The 22,461-nt window shown below is 43.3% G+C and overlaps 2 protein-coding genes across 2 annotated transcripts; both read right to left on the minus strand.

Moving 5' to 3' along the window:
- Nucleotides 1–11,952: 11,952 nt before the first annotated feature.
- LOC118968013 (olfactory receptor 52L1-like) lies at nt 11,953–14,908 on the minus strand. The gene is given in 3 exon segments (XM_073217714.1): nt 11,953–12,900; nt 12,902–12,937; nt 14,864–14,908. Coding segments are annotated over 3 exon segments (1,029 nt in total).
- A 4,078-nt stretch (nt 14,909–18,986) lies between these two features.
- LOC108402342 (olfactory receptor 52K1-like) lies at nt 18,987–19,949 on the minus strand. The gene has a single exon (XM_017668817.2). The coding sequence runs from the start codon at nt 19,947–19,949 to the stop codon at nt 18,987–18,989; it is 963 nt and encodes a 320-aa protein (XP_017524306.2).
- Between the last annotated feature and the right edge of the window lie 2,512 nt (nt 19,950–22,461).

The raw sequence follows: 22,461 nt of genomic DNA on the forward strand, positions 1-22,461 counted from the left end.
CCAGAAGACACAGGACAACAGCCAGACTACATCCACACCTGCGAGAACCCAGCGCCTCATGAAGGGGGTAAGATACAAGCCGCCGCCCAGTGGGACCTGAGCACCCCTCACCCCAGCTCCTGGCGGGAGGAGAGGAGTCGGAGCAGGGAGGGAGAGGGAGCCCAGGACTTCTAAACACCCAGCCCCACCATCTGCACCAGAGCACAGACACACAGTTCGTGGTATGCAGGATACTAGGGGACCAGGACAGTAAGACCTGTGAGTGGGTCCCCGCAGCCGGTGCCAATAGGGCAAAGAAGAGCGAGTGCTTTTTGAAAGTCTTAAAGGGACAGAGACCCAACAGCTGGACGGAAGCGTCCCAGGACACTTAGCCCAGCTGCTGGGAATCCCAGGGAACTCCGGGAACCCTAACCCCCTGGGCAGCAGCACAGCTCAGAGGCCCCTCACAGAGATAAACAGCCTCCTGGCCGTTTCTCCTCCAATGCGGCTCCGCCATATTGGAATAGCAGCCTAAGGCAGGCCATGCCCATACCAACCGTGGAGCTTAACTCCACAGCAGCTGGGCAAGAATTAGAAACCCTGCCTGCATGCAGCTACCCAGCACAAGCCGCTAGGGGTCACTGTTCTCCCAGGAGAGGAAGGCCACAAACCAACAAGAAGGGATGTTCTCCCAGCCAACACACACGCCAGCTCCCCATAAATACCTCTATCACCATGAAAAGGCAGAAGAATTTCATACAGATCAAGATCACAGAGGCAAACCCTGAGAAGGGGATAGACCTAACTAATCTCCCTGAAAAAGAATTCAAAATAAAGCTCATAACCATGCTGATGGAACTGCAGAGAAATAAGCAAGAGCTAAGAGATGATGTCCGGAGGGACATTACAGAAATGAAACGATCTCTGGAAGGATTTATAAGCAGAATGGATAAGATGCAAGAGGCCATTGATGGAATAGAAACCAGAGAACAGGAATGCATAGAAGCTGATGCAGAGAGAGATAAAAGGATCTCCAGGAATGAAACAATATTAAGAGAACTGTGTGACCAATCCAAAAGGAACAATATCTGCATTATAGGGTACCAGAAGAAGAAGAGAGAAAAAGGGATAGAAAGTGTATTTGAAGAAATAATTGCTGAAAACTTCCCCAAACTGGGGAAGGACATAATGGATCAGACCACGGAAGTGCACAGAACCCCCAACAGAAGGGACCCAAGTAGGACAACACCAAGACACATAATAATTAAAATGGCAAAGATCAAGGACAAGGACAGAGTTTTAAAGGCAGCTAGAGAGAGGAAAAAGGTCACCTACAAAGGAAAACCCATCAGGCTATCATCAGACTTCTCAACAGAAACCTTACAGGCCAGAAGAGAATGGCATGATGTATTTAATGTGATGAAACAGAAGGGCCTTGAACCAAGAATACTGTATCCAGCACGATTATCATTTAAATATGAAGGAGGGATTAAACAATTCCCAGACAAGCAAAAGTTGAGGGAATTTCCCTCCCACAAACCACCTCTACAGGGAATTTTAGAGGGACTGCTCTAGATGGGAGCACTCCTAAGACTAAACAGATGTCACCAGAGAAAATAAAATCACAGAAAGAAAGCAGACCAACCAAATACTAACTAAAGGCAAAAATTAAAATCAACTACCCACAAAAGCAGTTAAAGGAAACACAAAAGAGCACAGAATAAAACAACCAACATATAAAGAATGGAGGAGGAGGAATAAGAAGGGAGAAAAATAAAGAATCACCAGACAGTGTTTAAAATAGCTCAATAAGCGAGTTAAGTTAGACAGTAAGATACTAAAGAAGATAACCTTGAACCTTTGGTAACCACGAATCTAAAACCTACAATGGCAATAAGTATATATCTTTCAATAATCACCCTAAATGTAAATGGACTGAATGCACCAATCAAAAGACACCAAGTACTAGAATGGATAAAAAGCAAGACCCATCTATATGCTGCTTACAAGAGACTTACCTCAAACCCAAAGACATGCACAGACTAAAAGCCAAGGGATGGAAAAAGATATTTCATGCAAACAACAGGGAGAAAAAAGCAGGTGTTGCAGTAGTATCAGACAAAATAGACCTCAAAACAAAGAAAGTAATAAAAGATAAAGAAGGACATTACATAATGATAAAGGGCTCAGTCCAACAAGAGGATATAACCATTTTATATATATATATATGCACCCAACACAGGAGCACCAACATATGTGAAACAAATACTAACAGAACAAAAGGAGGAAAGAGAATGCAATGCATTCATTTTAGGAGACTTCAACATGCCACTCACTCCAAAGGATAGATCCACCAGACAGAAAATAAGTAAGGACACAGAGGCACTGAACAACACACTAGAACAGATGGACTAATAGACATCTATAGAACTCTACACCCAAAGGCCATAAAGAAGATGTGGTACATATACACAATGGAATATTATTCAGCCATAAGAAGAAAACAAATCTTATCATTTGCAGCAACATGGATGGAGCTAGAGAGTATTATGCTCAGTGAAATAAGCCAGGTGGAGAAAGACAAACACCAAACGATTTCACTCATATGTGGAGTATAGGAACAAAGAAAGACTGAAGGAACAAAACAGCAGCAGAATCACAGAACCTAAGAATGGACTAACAGTTATCAAAGGGAAAGGGACTGGGGAGAAAGGGAGGGAAGGGAGGGATAAGGGTGGGGAAAAAGAAAGGGGTATTACAATTAGCATGTATAATGTGGGGGGAGGGCATGGGGAGGGCTGTGCAACACAGAGAAGACAAGTAGTGGTTCTATAGCATCTTACTATGCTGATGGACAGTGACTGTAATGGGGTTTGTGGGGGGGACTTGGTGAAGGGGAGACCTTAGTAAACATAATGTTCTTCATGTAATTGTATATTAATGACAACAAAATTAAAAAATTAAAAAAAACAGTTAATCATAACTGTGTGTTTATCTCTGGGCTCTCAATTCTGTTCCACTGACATATTTGTGTATATCCTTATATTACTATCATGCTGTTTTTATTACTATAGCTGTGTAGTAAGTTTGGAAGTATGCATCCTCCAAACTTACTCTTCTTTTTCAAAATTGTTTTAGGTCTTCTGGGTCTCTTGAATTTCCATCTAAATTTTAGAATAAGCTTGTTCATGTCTGCCAAAAAGGCAGTCAGAATTTAGATAGGGATTTCACTGAATCTGTGGATCAGTTTAGGGGTATTGCCATCTCAATGATAGTAAACCTAATCCATGAACACAAGATATCTTCAGGGGTATTGCCATCTTAATGATAGTAAATCTAATCCATGAATACAAGATATCTTCCCCTTTATTTACTTCATATTTTATTTCCTCAGCACATGTTTTGTCATTTTCAGAGTTACATTTTACACTCCTCTTATTAAATTTACTCCTAAATATTTTACTTTTATGGTGCTGTTGTAAATGGAATTGTTTTCTTAATTTCATTACTGAATTGTTCATTGCTAGTATAAAAAAATGACTTTTGTGTAAATGAGTTGGTACCCTGCAACCTTGCTGAACTTGTTTATTAGTTATAATGGTTTTTTAGTGGATTCCTCAGGATTTTCTACATACAGGCTCATATTGTCTACACATACAGTTTTACCCCTTCCTTTCCATTAGGATGTGTTTCTTTCAGTTTCTTGCCGTTGCCCCTCCTAGAAACTCACTGTGATGCTGAACAGAGGTGGTGAGAACAGATACCTCTACCTTATTCGTGACCTTACAGGGAAAACTTTCAGGCTCTTGTCAATGAAGATGTTAGCTGTGGGTATTTTAATCTCATCAAAAAATTTTGTCTGCTTGAGGGAATTCCCTTTCCCTAGTGTGTAAGTGTTTTCATCTTTAAGGATTGTTGGATTTTGTCAAATGCTTTTTCTACATCTTGAGATGATCACGTGGCTTCTGTTTTGTAGTCTATTGCTATGATGAGTTACATTGATTTTTAGGTATTAAACCAATCTTAAATTTGTGAGATAACTGCACTTGATTATGTGTATATTCATTTTTCTGCATCATTGAATTCCATTTGCTAGTGTTTTATTGAGGATTTCTGTGTCTGAACACATGTTTTGAATGCCCAAATTATAATTTTTATATCTTTTTCAATATACACTATCAATTAACCAAATGCAAACAATCTCTTGAATCAAACTGACTTTCCAAAACTGCAGAGACATAGGATCCTGCACACATAGGACCTTTACAATTGGAAGTCACCACATAGCTGACAGCCACAGGGACACATACTCCAGAGACAAGAAGAAAGGTGCTGAGCTCTACATGCCTATTTTGTTCCCTTTATATTAACTACACATATTAAGACATTCTTTCTACTCTGAAAGTGAGTCAAAGATTAACAGAAGTCAGGAGTGTTATGATGGTGTACTGGCCAGTACATGGTACAATATACCAAGAAGGGGGAAATGTGCCTCCCTAACATTAGTAAACAATGAATTGTGTCTAGCTATTTATAAGAGATACTAATTTATACTAGATTGATCAAATTGGAGTTTATCCCATCTCTTTCTCTCTCTCTCTCTCTCTCTCTCTCTCTCTCTCTCTCTCTCTCTTTCTCTCTCTCCCTCCCTCTCTCTCCCTCCCTCTCTCCCTCTCTCTCTCTCTCTCTCTCTCTCTCTCTCTCTCTCTCTCTCTCTCTCTCTCTCTCTCTCTCTCTCTCCCTCTCACTCTCTCCCACTCTCTCTCTCTTATCCAAAGCTATTAATACCATCCTTCACTCAACTTTATGTTTCAGACAAAAAGGAAGAAATGGAAAAGAAGTCTTGAGAGGTTTTTACATCTCACTGGTCAGAAATGAGTCTGATGTTCATCTCTAGTTACAAAGAAGACTCAAAAGTGTAGTATTTTAGTTTACCAATCTCTTATGATAGAGGAAAGCTATGGAGAGATGGGTCTGAATGGATGCTGAATAGCTAACCCTCAGTAAGACAAGAGAATACACATTATGTTTTTCATGCATTATTTTCAGAAATTGACAAAATAATGGGCCATGAAGAGATTCTCAAAAATTCCAAAGAGTAACTAAGTTCCAAAGATCTCTGAATCAACATGACAAACTCAGAACTCACTGCAGCTTCCTCCTCCCAATCCAAACCTAGTAATAACTAACAACATATTAAATAATACATCAATTTATCACATGATACAAAACAAATGGAGACCTACTGATGAAACAGAATAAATGGGGAAACTCAAAGATGAAGGGCAACCATGATGGAATTATGGAAGAATGGAACCCCCGCAAAGGTGAAGGTACGAGGGAAAGTCCTGCTACAAAAACAACGTTGATTCAGACTGAGAAATGTCTAATACTAAGAGAAAAGGGGGCATGAGAAAACCAACCTGGTGCTTAATGGGTAGCACAGTAGGTGTAGCCAGGCAGGTCTATCTTTCTACACATATACTCTTTCTACACATATCTTTCTACACATATACAACACGTGGGCCAAAAGTCAAGCAACAGGTGTGGGTGTTCCAGAATATTGGAGATTGGGGTCAGAATGCAGGGCAGTGACCCACATGGCTATAAACAGCCATACCCCATGAGGCATGGGGAACAAGCTCAACCCTAAATCATGAAGTTATCATGCCCCACATCCCCCACACACACACAACATGTTGCATCAAACAAATATAGCAGCAATCTGAAATTTCCTACTAGAAGAGAAAAACCATCAACCAAGGATCAAGATGGCTTGGCCTAAATTCTGGACAAGTTTCCTCCTGACTATGTGCCTCTGGCCTCCTTTCTCTTAAGGCATTTACTTTAGGAAACTTCTCATTATAAATTCCTTCTTTGCCCTTTGCAGTGTATATAAATCTTCTATCCTATTGCCAGTTTCACACTGTAGGAAATGTCTTTCTCATGGATCTGGGAACTATCCCTTGAAATATAAGCATTGAAGGAGAAAGCACCCCATCTCCCAGTCTCCATGCAGGGAAGGAGCCCAACTTCTAAGGGCGCCAATTAGCAAACACAGATGGCCTGATCAGACAACATTGCCAATCTCAGGAATAACTCAATGTGTTTGACACATCACATCAATCAACCTACCACTAAAGTCCTCCACACCTGTTCCCCTAAGCTCACCTCAGGGCTTAAAAGCCTTCTACCTGACACCTTACCCAGCCCAACCCCACCTTACATTTTAGCAGAACAGGGTATCCAGGCTTGGTCACCTTACATTTTAGCAGAACAGGGTATCCAGGCTTGGTCTGTGCTCTCTTCCCCACTGGCAGCAACAGTATTGGAATAAAATCAGCTTCCATTTGCTCATCCTGCCCAGCGTGATTTTTCATTAACACCAAGTACAACCAGCTATTTGAGCAAAGTCAACATGAAAGAGTGGCATTACACTATAAGCCCAACACACTCCCAAAGAGACAGAATAAATTCAACAAAACTAACCAAGAAACTCCTCTCATGGGAACTTTCTTTGTGCTAACTCTTGACTTCAGGATTCCAGTGACTCATCCCTTCATTCATGAGGTGGCAACACCGCTGTTACTACCTCTAGGCAAATGCGCTTTGTTTCTTACTGACTACAACCTTATAAGTAGTACATTTGTATGAAATCGTTTCTCATATTATTCAAATTAGAGTAAAAAATGTTGGGGAGGATGTGGAGAAAAAAGAACCATCAAGCACTGTTAGTGGGAATGTAACGTGGTGCAGCCACTGTGGAAAACAGTATGAGGGCTCCCCAAAATATTAAAAATAAAATAACTTTTTAATCTAGCAATTCCACTTCTGGGTATTGATCCAAAAAAAGAAAAAAACACTAATTCCAAAAGGTAATATGTATCACCACATTCACTGCAACATTATTTACAATATCCAGAATATGGAAACAACTGAAGTGTCCATGAATGTATGAATGGATAAAGAAGATGTGGTGGAAAAATACAAGAAAAATATTACTCAGCCATAAAAAAAGAATGAAATCATGCCATTAGGGAAAACATGGATGGGCCTAGAGGATATTATGTTAGGTGAAATGAATCAGGCAGAGAAAGACAAATGCCATATGACCTTACTTACATGTGGAATTTAAAAAAACAAAACAAAAAGCTCATTGACAGAGAACAGATTGTCAGCTGCTAGAGGTGCAGAAGAGGAGAGCATGAAATGGGTGAAGAGGGCCAAAAGGTACAAACTTCCAGTTATAAAATAAGTCACGGAATGTAATGTACAGCGTGGTGACTATAATTAATAATATTGTATGGCACATTTGAAAGTTTGGACAAAGATTAACTCATAAAAGTCCGTATCACAACAAAAAAAAAACATTTTGTAAAATGTACGGTGATGGATGTTACCTAGATTTATTGTGGTCATCATTTCACAACAGATGTCAAATCATTTTGTTATATATCAGAAAATTATATAATATAATATGTCAATTATACATCAATTAAAAAATTTTTTTAAGTTATTCTAATTTGAATGGGCCATCTGTTGCCTCTTGGAACTCTTGTCTACTACAATGCTCATTCAATTAGGCAGCATGGAAGTCATTAGCAAGAGCAGTTTCACCATAGTGACAGGACAGATTTTAAATGGTCATAGAGGAGAAAGCTGAAAAAGTGAAGGTAATACACCAAATAACTCTTACAATATGCTGGGTCAGTCAGAGGCAGACCCTGAGGACACAGGGGAGCAAAGGGGAAGTGCCATGGAAAGATCTGGATAGAAGTTTTTGCAGTGGAGATGCTATCTGACGTTGGCAGTCCTTGGACACTGCATACATTGAGGTGAATGATACAGGACAGAGGAAGACTTAGAGACATGAAAAGGGGCTACACTCGGTTCTGCTCTATGACCAGAGATACATTACAAAACAATTGAGCACAAGTGAATTTCACATTTGCCTCTGTGCAATTTCTTCCACTAGAAGCACTGCGTGAATGCAGAAAACTGCATCTTACAGAAAAGGAGCTGCATAGGAATATACAAAACACACACTCCAAATATCTACCAACTACCCTCTTCCACTTCACAGCCTTCAGGTTGATTTCAGATAAATCTCCTTCTACCATTTCACAAGCTCTCACAAGCAGCCCTTCTGCCACCTTCCACAACCAAATTCCACGCATTTTACAAAGTGTTACACTCATAGTAGCATTTGTGTTTCTCTTAACCACTTAACAATGTAAAACTGCTCCTATTTACCGTACTTTACTATCTTTTTTATGTGTCACTAGTGGAGTTGAGTACTGTGTTCCTAAGTCCATTTGTCATAAATCCTGTGGTTTTTCACATGGTATATTGCCTAGCACAGTGACTTAAGAACTCATGTGTCCCGTTATAAAACACCTGATTCACTTGCCTCAGAAAGCAGGGAGGAAACCAAGCCCAGAAAGAGGGGAGGACACGCCTCCTTCCAAGACTTACTTCCCCGGCAGGGCTGTCCATCAAGTGGGCTTCCCCGGGACTAGGTTTGAGGAGGACTGCTCCTGGAGGGGCCAACACAAGCCTCCAAACTCACTGGGGCCCTGCCTGCTGTAGGGAGACAACCACCGCCCCCAGGAGGGAGCAGGATGAGACACAGGGGTCACAGGATGGGCCCTGGGTGGGTCAGACCAGGACCCGGTCATTTCATGGCTGTGATTTATAACTAAAACCCCCAGAGTGGTAGGGACAGGGATAGAAGTGATGTGAGCAACAGAGAGCCAAGCACAGGCAGTCCAGGCCCAATGAGGGGGAGCAGCCCAGCAGGAAGCCCCAGCTTGAGGGCACCTCATGGCCGCTCTGCACAAATAAGTACACAGCCATGTCAGGGACACTGGTGGGGAGGCGGAGGCAGCCCCCTGCACAGGAGTCCATCCTGGTGTGTGAATCAGGCTCACAGCCCTTGCATTTCTCAACTTGCCCACCTTTCCTTCCATCAGGCTCTTCCCTGAGCAGGGGTTAGAGCTGAGTGGAGGCGAGGCCAGGGAGGTGAGGCTGGAATCTGGTGTGGCCAGGTTGGAAGCGATGGGGTTGTCCAGCCAGAGGACTATTCACAGGAGACTTCTGAGCTCTCACAGCGTCAGGCACACAGGAGGCTCACAGGAAAGATGCAATGAGTTTTAAGATCTGTGGTGACTCCTCAGGTTGTCCCTGTGACTTTCCGAACCTCCTGGTATCTGAACCCCCTGGTAACTGGGGATACTGGAGCCAGTGGCTACAAAGCTGGATCTCAGGGGAACCGACATCAGATCTCATGTTAAGGTGTTACTGGGTGCAAATGAAAGGTGGAGGACAGGATTGGAAAGTGACCTGAAATTCAAATCTGTATTTATCTGCTTGATCTAGATTTTTGCCCTGTTCTGTGCTGGGGAGGTGGATCTCTAGGGCCCACTTCAGTTGGGTTCCCTCACCTGACCCTTCAGACTGGGACTTATGCCACCTGCTACCCTGGTTCTCAAGCCTTTGAGCTAAGACTGAATTATACCACCAGCTTGCCTGGTTCTCTAGCTTGCCGACAGCAGATTGTGGGACTCACCAGCCTCCATAACTGCATGGGGCAATTCCCATAGTACTTACCTGCTACATCTCTCTCTGTCTCTATCTCTGTATTCACCTATCTACATCCTACTGGTTCTCTTTCTCTGGAGAACTTAGCCTATTACAATATCGTCCCCCTTAAGGGGAAAACTTGAGAAAGGAGACATTCTTAGTTGGTAATTAAGAGGAAAACACAGAAGAGGAAGGAACACAGGGCAGGAAGTGGAGGAGGAAGAGGAGAAAGAGGAGGAGGCAGAGGAGGGGGAGGGGGACTGGGAGGGGAAGAGGACAGGAAGGGAAGGGGGGGAAGGGAAGACTTTCTTTGAGAATGGGAAGATTATCTCTTGAGAATTCCTAATCACAAGTCCACACTAGGATGTCTACAGGCTGGTACTCATACAACTTGCGCCCTAAAATCTCATAGGTAAATTGTTGGTGTTACTGTCTTCAAATCATAACATTCCTTTCTTATCATTTTATTATCTATTAGGGTATGCATGGTAACATCTTCAATCATATTGATCCTTGGGTTTCTTTTTCTATGATAAGTCTTACTAGGGCTTAAATAATTTCTATCAATCTTTCTAACAACCAATCTTGTCCTTTTGTTGATGTTTTCTATAACTTCTGTTTTCAATTTTGTCAGTTCCATTATTGTTCATTAATTCTCACTCTTCTTTACATGGACTTAATTTTTTCTTCTTTTTCTAAATTCCTATATTGTCAAGTTAGATAATTAATTTAAAATCTTTTTTCTAATTTAAACAATGAAAAGTATAAATTACTCTCTAATTTCTAATTAAGCTCTATCCCACAACTTCTGCTATGTCATTAACATCAATTTGAAATATTTTCTAACTTTCTCCGTGATGCTTATTAAGCCATAGATTACTTAGATGTCTGCTGATTATTTCTAAGACTTTTGAGTTTTTCATGCTATCTTATAGATATTGTTTCCCAGTTTAATTCTGTTCACTAAGAAAATGTATATCAGGTTTTCTTCTTTTGACATTTATTGAGACATAATTTATGATGTCGTTCATCCCCGTGCCATTTTCCAGCCCCCGTGTAGTATTATCAGCCTTACTCAAAAGAATATGAAACAAGCCTGCGTGCTGGTTATTAGGGAAGAACCTTAATTCCACCTCCTCTGCTTCTACACAAGGAGGCTTTCTATTCCCTCAGCGCAAGGAAGGAATAGTGAGAGTGAACAATTCTGCTCTCTTCTTTCCACTTCTCTGCTCCATTGCCTGCTTTTCCATTCGGGAAGAAGGATCACTAACACACTTGGACAGAGATCACTGGGAGCAGTGGATGGGGTTAATGCACCCCAATGTAGGAAATAAGTTCTAAGCTGCTCATTTTAATGCCTGCCCCAAGGGTCTGTAAGGACAGCACTGGACTCTTGCGCATTGTGTTCGAGTATCATACACTCACCCGTGTAAGAACCTCATGATCGGCTTCCCAGGGAGAAACCTGGAAGCCAGCCTCTCTCTTTTGCATTTCATATTCTACTGGGGCTCTGTTTATGGGGGTCCTGCAATGTCCCTTGCAGGTTGCAGGGTGATTATAACCAGACCCTAATTTTCATGTCAAATCTCCCCATATTAATGTGGGAAGAAGGAGTAGAAAGGAGATGTAAGGCCTAAAATCAAGGGAATAAAATGCAGGCACTCCTCTCTGTCCGCTGGTTCCCCCTCTCATGTGTGGCCATGACCCAGCACTTGGCCCCTGCACATGGGAATGGGTGGTTCTGACCCTCCTCACTTGGATCACTCTTCACTTCCTTGTGAACCATCTCAACTGCTAAGAGCACGAAGGGAATAAAGAGTGAAGAATCTGCTTTTTTTATCTCAACAGCATGTCCGAGCTTCTTACTCTCAAAAAGGTGCCCTGTCCCTGTCTCCTGACGAGCATCTGATTCTAGGACGGGACATCTGTCCTCCGAGTCTAAACAGAATATCACACTGCAAATTACTAAGCAGGACCAAGGGGCACTCACTGCAGAGCATCAGGTTTGTGCACTCATCCTGTATAGCAAATAGTTCCTGAGGATGATACCTGTGCTGGGGAGTAAGTTGGGCAGCGGCTACTGAGAAGAAAACAGAACACAGACACCTGTCTGCCTGCAGCCTCTGGTCAAGCATGGAAGATATAGCCAACACAAGTCATATCACAAAATCACGTGCAGGAGGAATTCCACACTGTTGTCACCTTGATTCTAGGCCTCAGACTTCAGCTGTGGAGCCACGAGCCCATGAGTGTCCTCTGCCATGACACTGGTAAGACAAGGAAGACTTCTCTCTGCAGAATGGCCTCTACCAGACAGCCTGACCACCCTTGAGCTCCTGGCAGTGTCTCCGGCAGGAGCCTCTGAAGAAGATAATCAGGATGTGCTGAGACCTACCCTTGTACGTAGAATACCCTGAGTACTCGGTGGCGGATCTGCCGAGTCTTCGCACCGTAGATGAGAGGATTGAGAGCTGGTGGCACAAGGAGGTAGAGTGTCGCCAGAAGAACATGGACGTGAGGGGGAACATGGTGGCCAAAGCGGTGAGTGAGGAAAGAAAACATTCCAGGAACATAGAAGACCAGGATGACACAAATATGAGACCCACACGTGCTAAAGGCCTTGAGTCGGGCCTCACCCCCTGATAGCCTCAGCACTGCCTGGAGGATGACGGCACAGGACACGCCAATGGCCAGGACATCCAGCCCAACCACCAGCAGGGCCACTACTAACCCATAGGCTCGGTTCACTGTGGTTGCAGAGCAGGCAAGTTTCATGACAACCATGTGCTCACAATAGGCATGGCCTATGACGGTGGCTCTGCAGAAGGTAAGTCTCCACAACAGGACAGGGAAGGGGAGAAGGAGCAGGAAGCCCCGTACCAGCACTGCCGCTCCAGTGCGCCCTATGATCCCTGCGTGCAGGATGGTGGAATGGCGCAGAGGGTGACAGATGGCCACGTAGCGATCCAGAGCCATGGCCACGAGAACACCTGACTCCATGGAGGAGAATGCATGGATAAAGAACATCTGGATCAGGCAGACAGTGTACCCCATCTCGTGGGCATGAACCAGGAGCACTGCCAGTGTTCTGGGTGCAGTGGAGGAGGCCAGGACCAAGTCAATGCCAGAGAGCATGGCCAGGAATAGGTACATAGGCTGATGCAAGGATTGCTCAGTACAGATGACCAACAGGATGGTGACATTGCCCCCGAGGGCAAGGAGGTAAAGGACACACAGCGGCAATGCTATCCAGTGCTGGCTTTCCTCTAAACCTGGGATGCCGACCAGGAAAAAAGAGGGCTGGTGTAGCAGCCAGCTGCAATTGCTAAAGGCAATCAATCATCAGTGGCTTACACAAGGAAGAGAGAAAAGAAACCTAAATTGTATTTCTGCATTCCTGATGCCTCATCACATTGTCCAGATCTGGCTACAGTCTTCACAAGAAGAAAAAGGTTTAAACTGCAAAGGAAGTAAAGAAAATTAGATACAGGCAAGAAAATCTCCTTTTCTTGAAATAATTCTTTTAAAGATGAGATATTCTTATGTCTGTTTTACTAGGTCTGGTTTCATTTAGAGAGAAGAGTAAGCATATGCTGATTTTAGAGAGATGTTTAAACTCTACCATGTCAACCGGAAAGGATTCTCCATGTCACCCCTTGGCCTTACTGAATGCTGGCATCACTCTGTTCTCAGATCAGCCTCCCTCAGGTTCGGTAGCTAGCACTCTACCGCTGTTCCTCCCATTCCCTCTTCTGACCGGTCTCCAGCTACATATCCATTATGTGCTATGGAGTCTTGGGTTCCATCTCTCCTCTGTTTCCTGTTCCTTACATAGTCTATGGTTGAGCTCATTCATTTACATAGCTTTAACCATTTATAAACTTTAATTTCTTCCACACTACATAAACATTACTTACTTTATAAGTAAAATAGCTTTCTGAACACAAATCCATTTTTCCATTTGCTACATGTTTGGAATTCATATACCAAACACTCAACACATTCAAGATGGAATTAACTCACCTATTCTTCCCATATCAGCTCTTTCTGTCTATATTTTGTGAATTACATCACTTTCTACCAATCTAAGCCAAAGTAGAAACTTGAAACTATCCTTATTCATGATTATCTCTCATAAAATTTACCTGTTCATCATTTCCTGTGTTCTGTATTTTTAACCCCTCCTATATCCATTCCTTTTTACAATCCCCAATGGCACCGCCTAGTTCACACTCCCAGCTTCTATCTACTGGATTGTTTCCTTACATCTGCTTTTGCCCTTAGCCCTTTCCAACCCACTCTCTGCTCTGAGGTCAGAGGGTTTTCAAAATACATCTAAAATGCAGATGTCATCATGTCACTCCTATGGTTAAAATCCAGTAGTTCCTTTAATCCATGGAATAAAATCATACATTTTAGACTGGCACACAAGGTTTTCAAAGGTTATCTTTATGGATTTCTTTGGCTTAAACCTAACGTATTCCCACATGTATGTTTTGCTTTAACCATCCCAGTGTGCTTGGGATTACATGGGCACATCAACCTAGTTTATATGTGCTTTTTCTGTATTCTTTCTTCATCCTCTTTCATCAGATGGTCTTTTGCATCATTCAAAACTCACAGTCCACTGTCTACTGCCTCTTAGAAGGACTCCCTGACTGTATGAGGACTGTGTTAGGAGCAGTTTATGATCCTCCTTTATTCACCCACAATTTCTCCTTCATCTAACTATAGATATCCTTTCAGTGTCTTAATGGTTTGTTTCAAGCAAAGAACCATATCTCATTACTCTTTATAATGACAAGCTGGTTGGTAGAGTCTTCACAGTATAGCAGGTTACACAAACTTTGCAGACAGTCAGACTAGGTTTAAATTCTGTCCCTTTCATATTCTACAAATGAAACCTTTCCAGGATGCTTAAACTCTCTGTGTAGAGATGCCTCAAATCACAGTGAGCACATAACATAAATTCACTGGTTTATTTTAAATATTAACAAAATGATAAATGTAAAGTCCTAATATATAGGATATACTATAAATTATACATGAACTTGTACCTGGTTCTGTAATCTTACTGTGAAAAGCTAGTACATTTTTTATATTTCCCCAAAGCAGAGCTGATGACTGTGAGCAAGGCTCTGGGAAGGCGAGATGTTATTAGCAACTGGAAGGTCCCTGAGGACACACAGACACACCTGGACAGGGCCAAACTTAGCCTCCAGATCAGCGGGAGGCACACAGAGCTAAGTCTACTGCCACTGGGACAGCTGGTGTGGCAGAGAGGCAGAGCAGGGACTGGCACCTGCACCTGCCCAGGTGGCCCACATTGTCCGCTGCTGGACACCATCACACTGAGGCCCGTCCATCCTGATGGCTGTACTAGGAAACCTCACATTTCTCTGTAAGCCCAGACTTCTCCTTTTCACAGGTCAAACTCAGCCCTAGTACATTCTTTAGTGGACTGTGTGGTTCCATATGCTCTAGCCTCTATCTTCTATGAGTGTTGGCTGCTAAAAGCTCATAATTGAGTCATTCTCCCTTGGATAAAAAGCTGATTCACCCAAGACTACTTTTCCTTTCCAAGTGCTTCTCTTGCTCAATGACAGGTCTATGTTTGAATACAAAGACCTGATCCTTTTTCTTCAATCTGAGGGACAATCTCAGCTCAAGAGCAGCCCCAGGGAATCAGCTCAGGCATCTAAATCATAATTTAACTTCTGACTCCTGTCCATCCTGCTCCTCTCACTCCATGACAGGTGTCACTCCAAGTATATTTCACAGTACACTTCCTGCATGCAAATCTCTGCCTCAGTATCTGTTTCCAGAGAACCCGATCTAAAACAAGTGTCACTGACCTCAGGTGAACTGGGTGCTCTCATTCTTTTCTGAGATGCAGTGGCAGGCCCACAGACATCAACTCCAGCACCATAGCAAGTTCCCAGTGAGATAAGCTTGGCCCTCCTCTATCATATCTGCCCATCACCAAGAAAACCCTCCTACAAGTCCGCCAGGAGCCATATTCTCCGTGGCAACAGTGCGTCAAGTGCATGATATTTTCATTCATCCAGTCAGCAAATATTTCATACATGGCTGGTGGGAAGCCTCATTTGTTCATTCATTCATTCAACAGATATTAAATCAAATGCATTTATTCTGCTACATGTTGGAAATAACAATTAGTATGATAAAAGGGCCCTTGTCACGATGGGTCATGGCATGATATATGTTATATATAATCACAGAAAGAACTAATAACAGTGATAAGTGGTATAAATTAAAACTACAGAGTGTTAAAGCATATACTAAGAGAACCTTTTCAGTCAGAGGTTCCCTCCCCCAATTCAGGTTAGTGACCAGAAACTGCATTAAAAGTGAAGGGAGGTATGGGGGTAGGCTGAGGATACAAAATCCCTGAGGCTGGAGAGGAGGGGGCTTGGCATTGTGGGAGGCCTGAATGATCATAAACTTGAAGGTGTGGGTCTCCGGAACTGAGCCTGGGGTGTGAGCAGGAACCACAGCAGCGTGGTTTAGGTCCTGGAAAGGGCAGTGGAAAGTCATGAAGATTCTAAGCGGAACGTTGAGACACAATCAGAATCTCATTACCAAGTATCATACTGGGAGAATGCACAAAAAAGGGTAAAGCACAGAGGCAGGGAAACCTGTCGGGAACAAGTGCAGTGATCCCTAGACAGGTTCAAGGATGTGTCACGGGAATAGGTAAATGAGGTAGTGGTGTTTGGGGGAAAGAAACCAAGGATATGAAAACCCAGATTTTCAAAGTGCCATTCCCATGGATACTAAAGTCTCCCTCCAGGATTATGGGTGACCAAATAACAGAGGCGATATTAACCAAGTCATTATTTAATGAAGGAGAACAACCAGGAGAGATAGCAGTAACTGGGGTGATAGGGATGCTATGCCTGGATGACATGAACCTCAAAAATACCTGTCTGTACTTGCTTGCCAGACTGTTTTTACAAAGGCTGGAAGTTGCATTTGGGAACAAGGACGGTGAACTCACTGCCAAAACAGAGGCAGAAGTGTGTAAGAAAATTAGTGGTCCCCACTTAGTAGGAAGTATAACACTTTTGCCAGAATAAAAATGGGAATCATGAGAGCACGAGCTTCATATGCATTTTGTAGACATTATATGAGAGAGTTTATGTGCAGTTTTTTCTCAAACGCTCAAGGTACCATTGAGTTAAGAGGTGGTCACACAGGACCTGCTCATATTATTAAGATTTCTATTAATACAAAACATTCAGACAAAGATTGTTCACAACTAGTTTGCCCAAAGCATCATCCTGTACCCTCTGTGGAATCTTCCTCTGCAATCCTGCAGCTGCTCTTCCTCACCTGCAGATCCTGTTCCCCTCCCACCCATGGAGCAGGGATGAGAGAAAGATTGGGGGCTAGGTGGGAGGGGCATCTCCACTTTCTGTCCTTTCTTTTAAGAGCTATCTTCTAAGAATATTCAAGATTAATATTTAGCAGAGGAAACATGGAATCATCAAGTATGACATAGAGCAGAAGCCACTTAGGAGAAACATTAAGGTGGACTCCCCCCAGGGACCATAAGTTTAACCCTAAGCCTCCACCTACCCACCCAACAACACAGGCCCATAGTCTTCTAAACCCTGGTCATTCACAGCATCTCTTAAAGCTGACGCAACACCCGGTCCCAGTCCTGCCCAGGGCCTCCCACTGAGAATTAGTACTCTATAACTTAGATCCAACCTCTACCGCAGAACTCTCACGTTTTATCATATCTGTATTTCAAATTCATTTCATCATCACACTAAGAGCCTGGTAAATACTCAGGATGAGGAAGAAAATAATGAAGAAAAGGAAGACAAATGCGATTTTTGTTTGTTCTATGCTTATACACAGCAGTTGTCCACCCTATAAGAGTAACTATGCTTTCCAGAGCATCTGCACAGGGTTCATAATACCACCAGCTGAAATTACATTAAAAAGCCTAAGTTAAGGTAATATTAGTCATGATGACAGCAGCAAAAACAGCAGAGTTAATAGTGATTGTGATTGTGATGGTAGTTTTGTGATGTTTCATTTCTTCGGTAGTTATTATTGAATGCCTGTGTTACATTCTGGAGATTTATGTATTCAGTTAATCAAACACACATATGTCAATGTGACTGATGAGAAAACATGTTGATTTGACACAGTCCATTAAAATAATGAGATTTATTTATTAAGCAATCATTTACTGACAGCCAATCACATGCAAGCACAATTCTAAAAATACAATACAATTCACCATTTATAGGGATGGGTGACAGAGACCGTTCAACCAATCATTACTGATATAATTACAAAGTGTGGTAGATAATGAAAAATATACACAGAGTTCTGAGTTCATAAAACAAGTGACCTGATCCAGTTAGAAAAGTCTTCTTTAGGGAGGTGAGGTTTGAACTGAGGTTCAAGATGAACAGGAATGGCAAGGATAAGACGAGGGAGGTGCATTCCCATTAGGATGAACCCGGACTGCCCATGGCTAGAGGAAACGTGGACACTTAAGGAACTGAAGAAGGGCATTTATGTATATTAGGAATATGGAACATTCAACACTACATGTATAGCAAGTGCCAACAGTAGGAACAGGAAGAGAACAACCAAGAGGGTTAGGAAGGAAAACAGAAAACGACACAAGAATTAGAACAATAATTATTAGATCTCTCCATACCTGGAGACTAAAATTGAAGAAATAAAACAATTATCATTACTCTCAGAGGTTAAAAATACATAAAACTGTAGAAGCTATAGAGGGTCATCCATCTCAAAAACAGGCTGAAAAAGCACATGAAATAAAGAAACTAGCTTCATTTGCATTGCTGGAGTCAGATGGAAAATGAACATTTTAAAGAGTTTCTCTCATGAACTTGAAATTCTAAAGTATCTCCTTAGTTTGCCACCGCTGTTTCTGTGATGCCAAAGTTGTGGTGCTAGAGAGGGCCCACCCAGCACAACAGACTGCCTATGTGTCAGTGTGGTGGTGGTTACAGGTGGCCCATGTTTTCTTATGTTCAAAATAGCCACAGTTCATCTCTCGCTGATCTCCTAAACCACCTGATCCAGGTCCATCAAGGTCCTCATTGCTTCTCCTTTATCTGATGCATTTATCTTGTCAATGTAAGTAAATCATAAACTTTTAGAAGAAAAAGGTATCAAGAGAATTTCTGGCTAATTAATCACCTGAGATACCCCAGCCCTTCTCAGTTTTCCAACCCAACATCTAAATATTATGCCAGAGAAGAGGTTTCCCAACTCCAAAACACTCAGGATAACATCATGTGCTTTCTCTTCTTCAGTGGTCCCACCAGATAAATGACCTGGGTGGTGGGGCTCCCGTACCAAGGAGAAGGTCACCCTGGCCCCTAAGCTCAAGCTGATGAGAACCATACTCAAGTGGAATCAATCCTCTTGGGTTTTAGAATTTTAAACACTTGCTCCCGGATCTTCTTGGTCTTGACCCCATAGACAATGGGGTCCAGTGCAGGGGGAAAGAGCAAGTAGAGACTGGCAAGGATGACCTTGGCAGCAGAGGCCATGGGAGGGCCAAAGCGCTGCATGACCACGGAAAGAAAGCCTGGTCCATAGAAGAAAAAGATGACACAGATGTGAGCCGTACATGTGCTGCCTGCTTTGGCACGTGCCTTGGGTGAAGGAAAATGAATCACAGTCCTCACAATCTGCCAGTAGGAGTAGAGGATAAAGGCCACATCTCCCACACCAACAAAGATTGCCACAGCAAAGGCATAGAGGTTATCCACAGCAGTGGCCCCACAAGCCAGCTTTACCACTGCCATATGCTCACAGTAGGTATAGGCAATTGTGTGGGAGCCACAGTAGGGCAGCCGATGAGCCAGGCTTGGAAAGGAGATGGTCAACCCCACACCTCGAAGCACTACCACGCCTCCAATCTTGACAACAACAACTGGGGTAAGAATGGTGGGGTAACGCAATGGGTCACAGATGGCCACAAGGCGATCCAGGGCCATGGCCACCAGCACTCCCGACTCCATGGCAGAGAATGCATGGATGAAGAACATCTGCAAAAAACAGGAGTGGGAGCTGATGGCTGTAGCATCAAACCAGAAGATGGCGAGCATCTTGGGCAGAGTGGACAGGGAGAGGACCAGGTCGACAAAGGAGAGCATGGCAAGAAAGAAAAACATGGGCTGGTGAAGGCTACATTCTGTCCAGGTGAGAAAAAGCAGGACACCATTCCCAGTCACTGCCAGGAAGAACATGAAGCAAAAGGGAAGTGAGATCCAAATGTGGGCAGCAGTCAGTCCTGGGATGCCAGCCAAGAAGAAAGTACGTGGGAAAAGATGAGAATTATTGGAAAGAACTGTGATAATCATTTCACCTAGAAGCGCGAAGGGCCACTGCAAAGAAAGGCAGAAAGGTTAAATTCACTGATGTAGGGATTGTGAGGTCAAGATATATGGTCTCACTACCGTATATCATCACCCATTCCTTCACAGTTCTCAGAAAATAGTCAAAAATAATTTTTATTCATAAGAAAGCTTAAGAATTTTCTATCATAGCCACATTATTGAGAACAGAAGAGAAAATAGGCAAATACTCCCTGCAATCCCATTATCCATGTAATTACAAAAAGGGTACAAAATTAGTCAGATCCACCATAGGTATTGTGCCCAATGCCCTTATTTTCTAGGTTAGAATACTGAGGTCTAGAAAGACGTCAATGGCCAAGGGTCACATATCTACTTATTGACAGAATTGGACAAGAGCTCACATCCACTGACGGCTGAGCAGGGAAGTCACCGTCCTGTCTCCACGCTGGCAGTGACCACTGCAGGGCCGAGGGAGAACACCCAGGGCCCTGGGACCATGGGCGGGCAGCAGAGGAATCAAATAGCAGGGCAGAGCAAGAATGATTTGGGGATTACCAGCATCCCCCCACCCAGTACCTCCAGGACCACAATCCTCTCATGTGAAAACAACAACACAAGGACACACAGAGACCTGAGCTCAGGGTCTGAGAGGGCATTGGAGGATAACTGTTCATATTCCCAGCAGAAAAGATGCTGCAGGGTTGATCTCACAGTTTCAGTGAGAGCAAAAGGAGCTCTCTGAGCATGAGGGAAAGGAGAAGTCAGCCCATGAGCATACTCCAAGAAAGACCATCAGAGCTTTAAAATGCCCAAGAACATTTTGGTTTTCTCTCCAAGAGAAACCTCATAATTGTTTCCCATACTTTCAACCACAGCTACTCAGGGAACTATGTGATGACAGCAGAAACTATGAGAGCTGGAAAGACGGGAGATTAGAGCGTACCTATTGTTCTGGTGTCAGGGAATAAACTCAGGACCAGAGGTCAGGATCCTGATTCAAGATGCTATTTCCGTGACATGTCAGCTGTGTGACTTCAAGCAAAGCATAACCATCTTCAGGCCTTTGTTTATTCACACGTAAAATGAGTGTTCTCTAAAATATACCTCAGAATCATTCTGAGAATTCAATGATATATGTGAGAATTCTTTGTCAAATGATCAAAAATAGTAATACTATTTTCACTGAATTATAAGAAATGAGGGATGCATTAGGAAGACTCTGGTTAAGAATGACAGAAACTTCAAAGATTCAGAGACAATGCATGTGACTTGACAAGAGATCCATCCCATGGCAGATGTTCTGCAGTAGTGACATGGAGCCACCCAGCCAAAAATACCACACCCTCCCCAGCATTGCTCCCTTCTTCCTCCCAATTGCATACAGTCCCCCCTGATCCCACAAGCTATGGTGTGGAGTGGGAAGGCACTGAAGCATGTCCAGGAGTGTGGCCCTAACCACATGAGCATCTGCTTCAAATTATCCTCCAAGCTGCCCACCCTTAAGCCTTAGCCCACACTATGGAACATAACAGCATCTCAGAACAGTGTAAGAAATAATGACACCTGACACCCCAACTATCCCCTCAGGTCCCAACAAATGTTCCTCATTAAAACGTTATGCCTCAAGGAAAAGGCTGACCCAGTAAGCTCAGCAACTCCCCCTCCATGAGAAGTAGGTAAAGGGCGATAAGGGATCCTAGAACCAGAAGAATCCAGGTTCCCTGTGACTCACTCTGTGGGCTTCAAAAAGGCACAGATTTATAAATAGCACCCTGTTGAGCCACGAATAGAAGGATATTTTTGCCTGCTTGAGAGGAAGTAATTCTCCCACACCCAATCCCTCCCATGCCTGTGTTTCTACACCATAAAAGGTCCACACAGACCTCTGATAGTGTATACACCACCAGCACTGGTGGTATTTCCAATCCGCCCTAACCATATCAGCACCACTCACTTCCACCCCAGACGGCCTATCAGATGATCCAGATCTGAGATGGTTGGGGGAAAGCTAATTCGTTGACAGAGCCTGTGCAATCTCTCTCCCATGGACCTACCATTAGCCATTACTCACCAAAGAGCTGCCCTGAATGGCCTACAGTGGGATGAGAAGTTAAGATACTAGTCAGGCCCCTAGGAACAGGGTTTTAATGAGCACCTTTCCAGGCATTGCCTGTAGGGATCCAAAGAGAAACTCCCACCACCCAGATACCAATTAGTACTTCTGCCTCCTCTTCAAACAAAGGTCTAACAAGCTCTCTTCCATTTCCTGGGGCCCCAGGGAAGAGCTCCAGCAGGGAATGTTTTGAACAGCATACTCCAGAGTACCACGTCGGGAGAGGGCCAGAGCCCTGCAGCTGTAAGCAAGAAGAGGCTTCCTGACATGGGAGAATGGGACCATCTGAGTTGATGGCCAAGCAAGATCTGATCTAGGGAGGGGAAGAGGAGGGCATGGAGATGGGGAGGAGCACCACCAGGACTGGCATACATTACCTAGATGACCCCTGTGACATAAGTG

This window comes from Manis javanica, chromosome 11 (genome assembly GCF_040802235.1).
Source record: "Manis javanica isolate MJ-LG chromosome 11, MJ_LKY, whole genome shotgun sequence".
Taxonomy (NCBI): Eukaryota; Metazoa; Chordata; class Mammalia; order Pholidota; family Manidae; genus Manis; species Manis javanica.

What these genes read in the sequence shown, in the direction of transcription:
- LOC108402342 (XM_017668817.2), bottom strand. Translation starts at nt 19,949, where the DNA reads ATGATTATCACAGTTCTTTCCAATAATTCTCATCTTTTCCCACGTACT.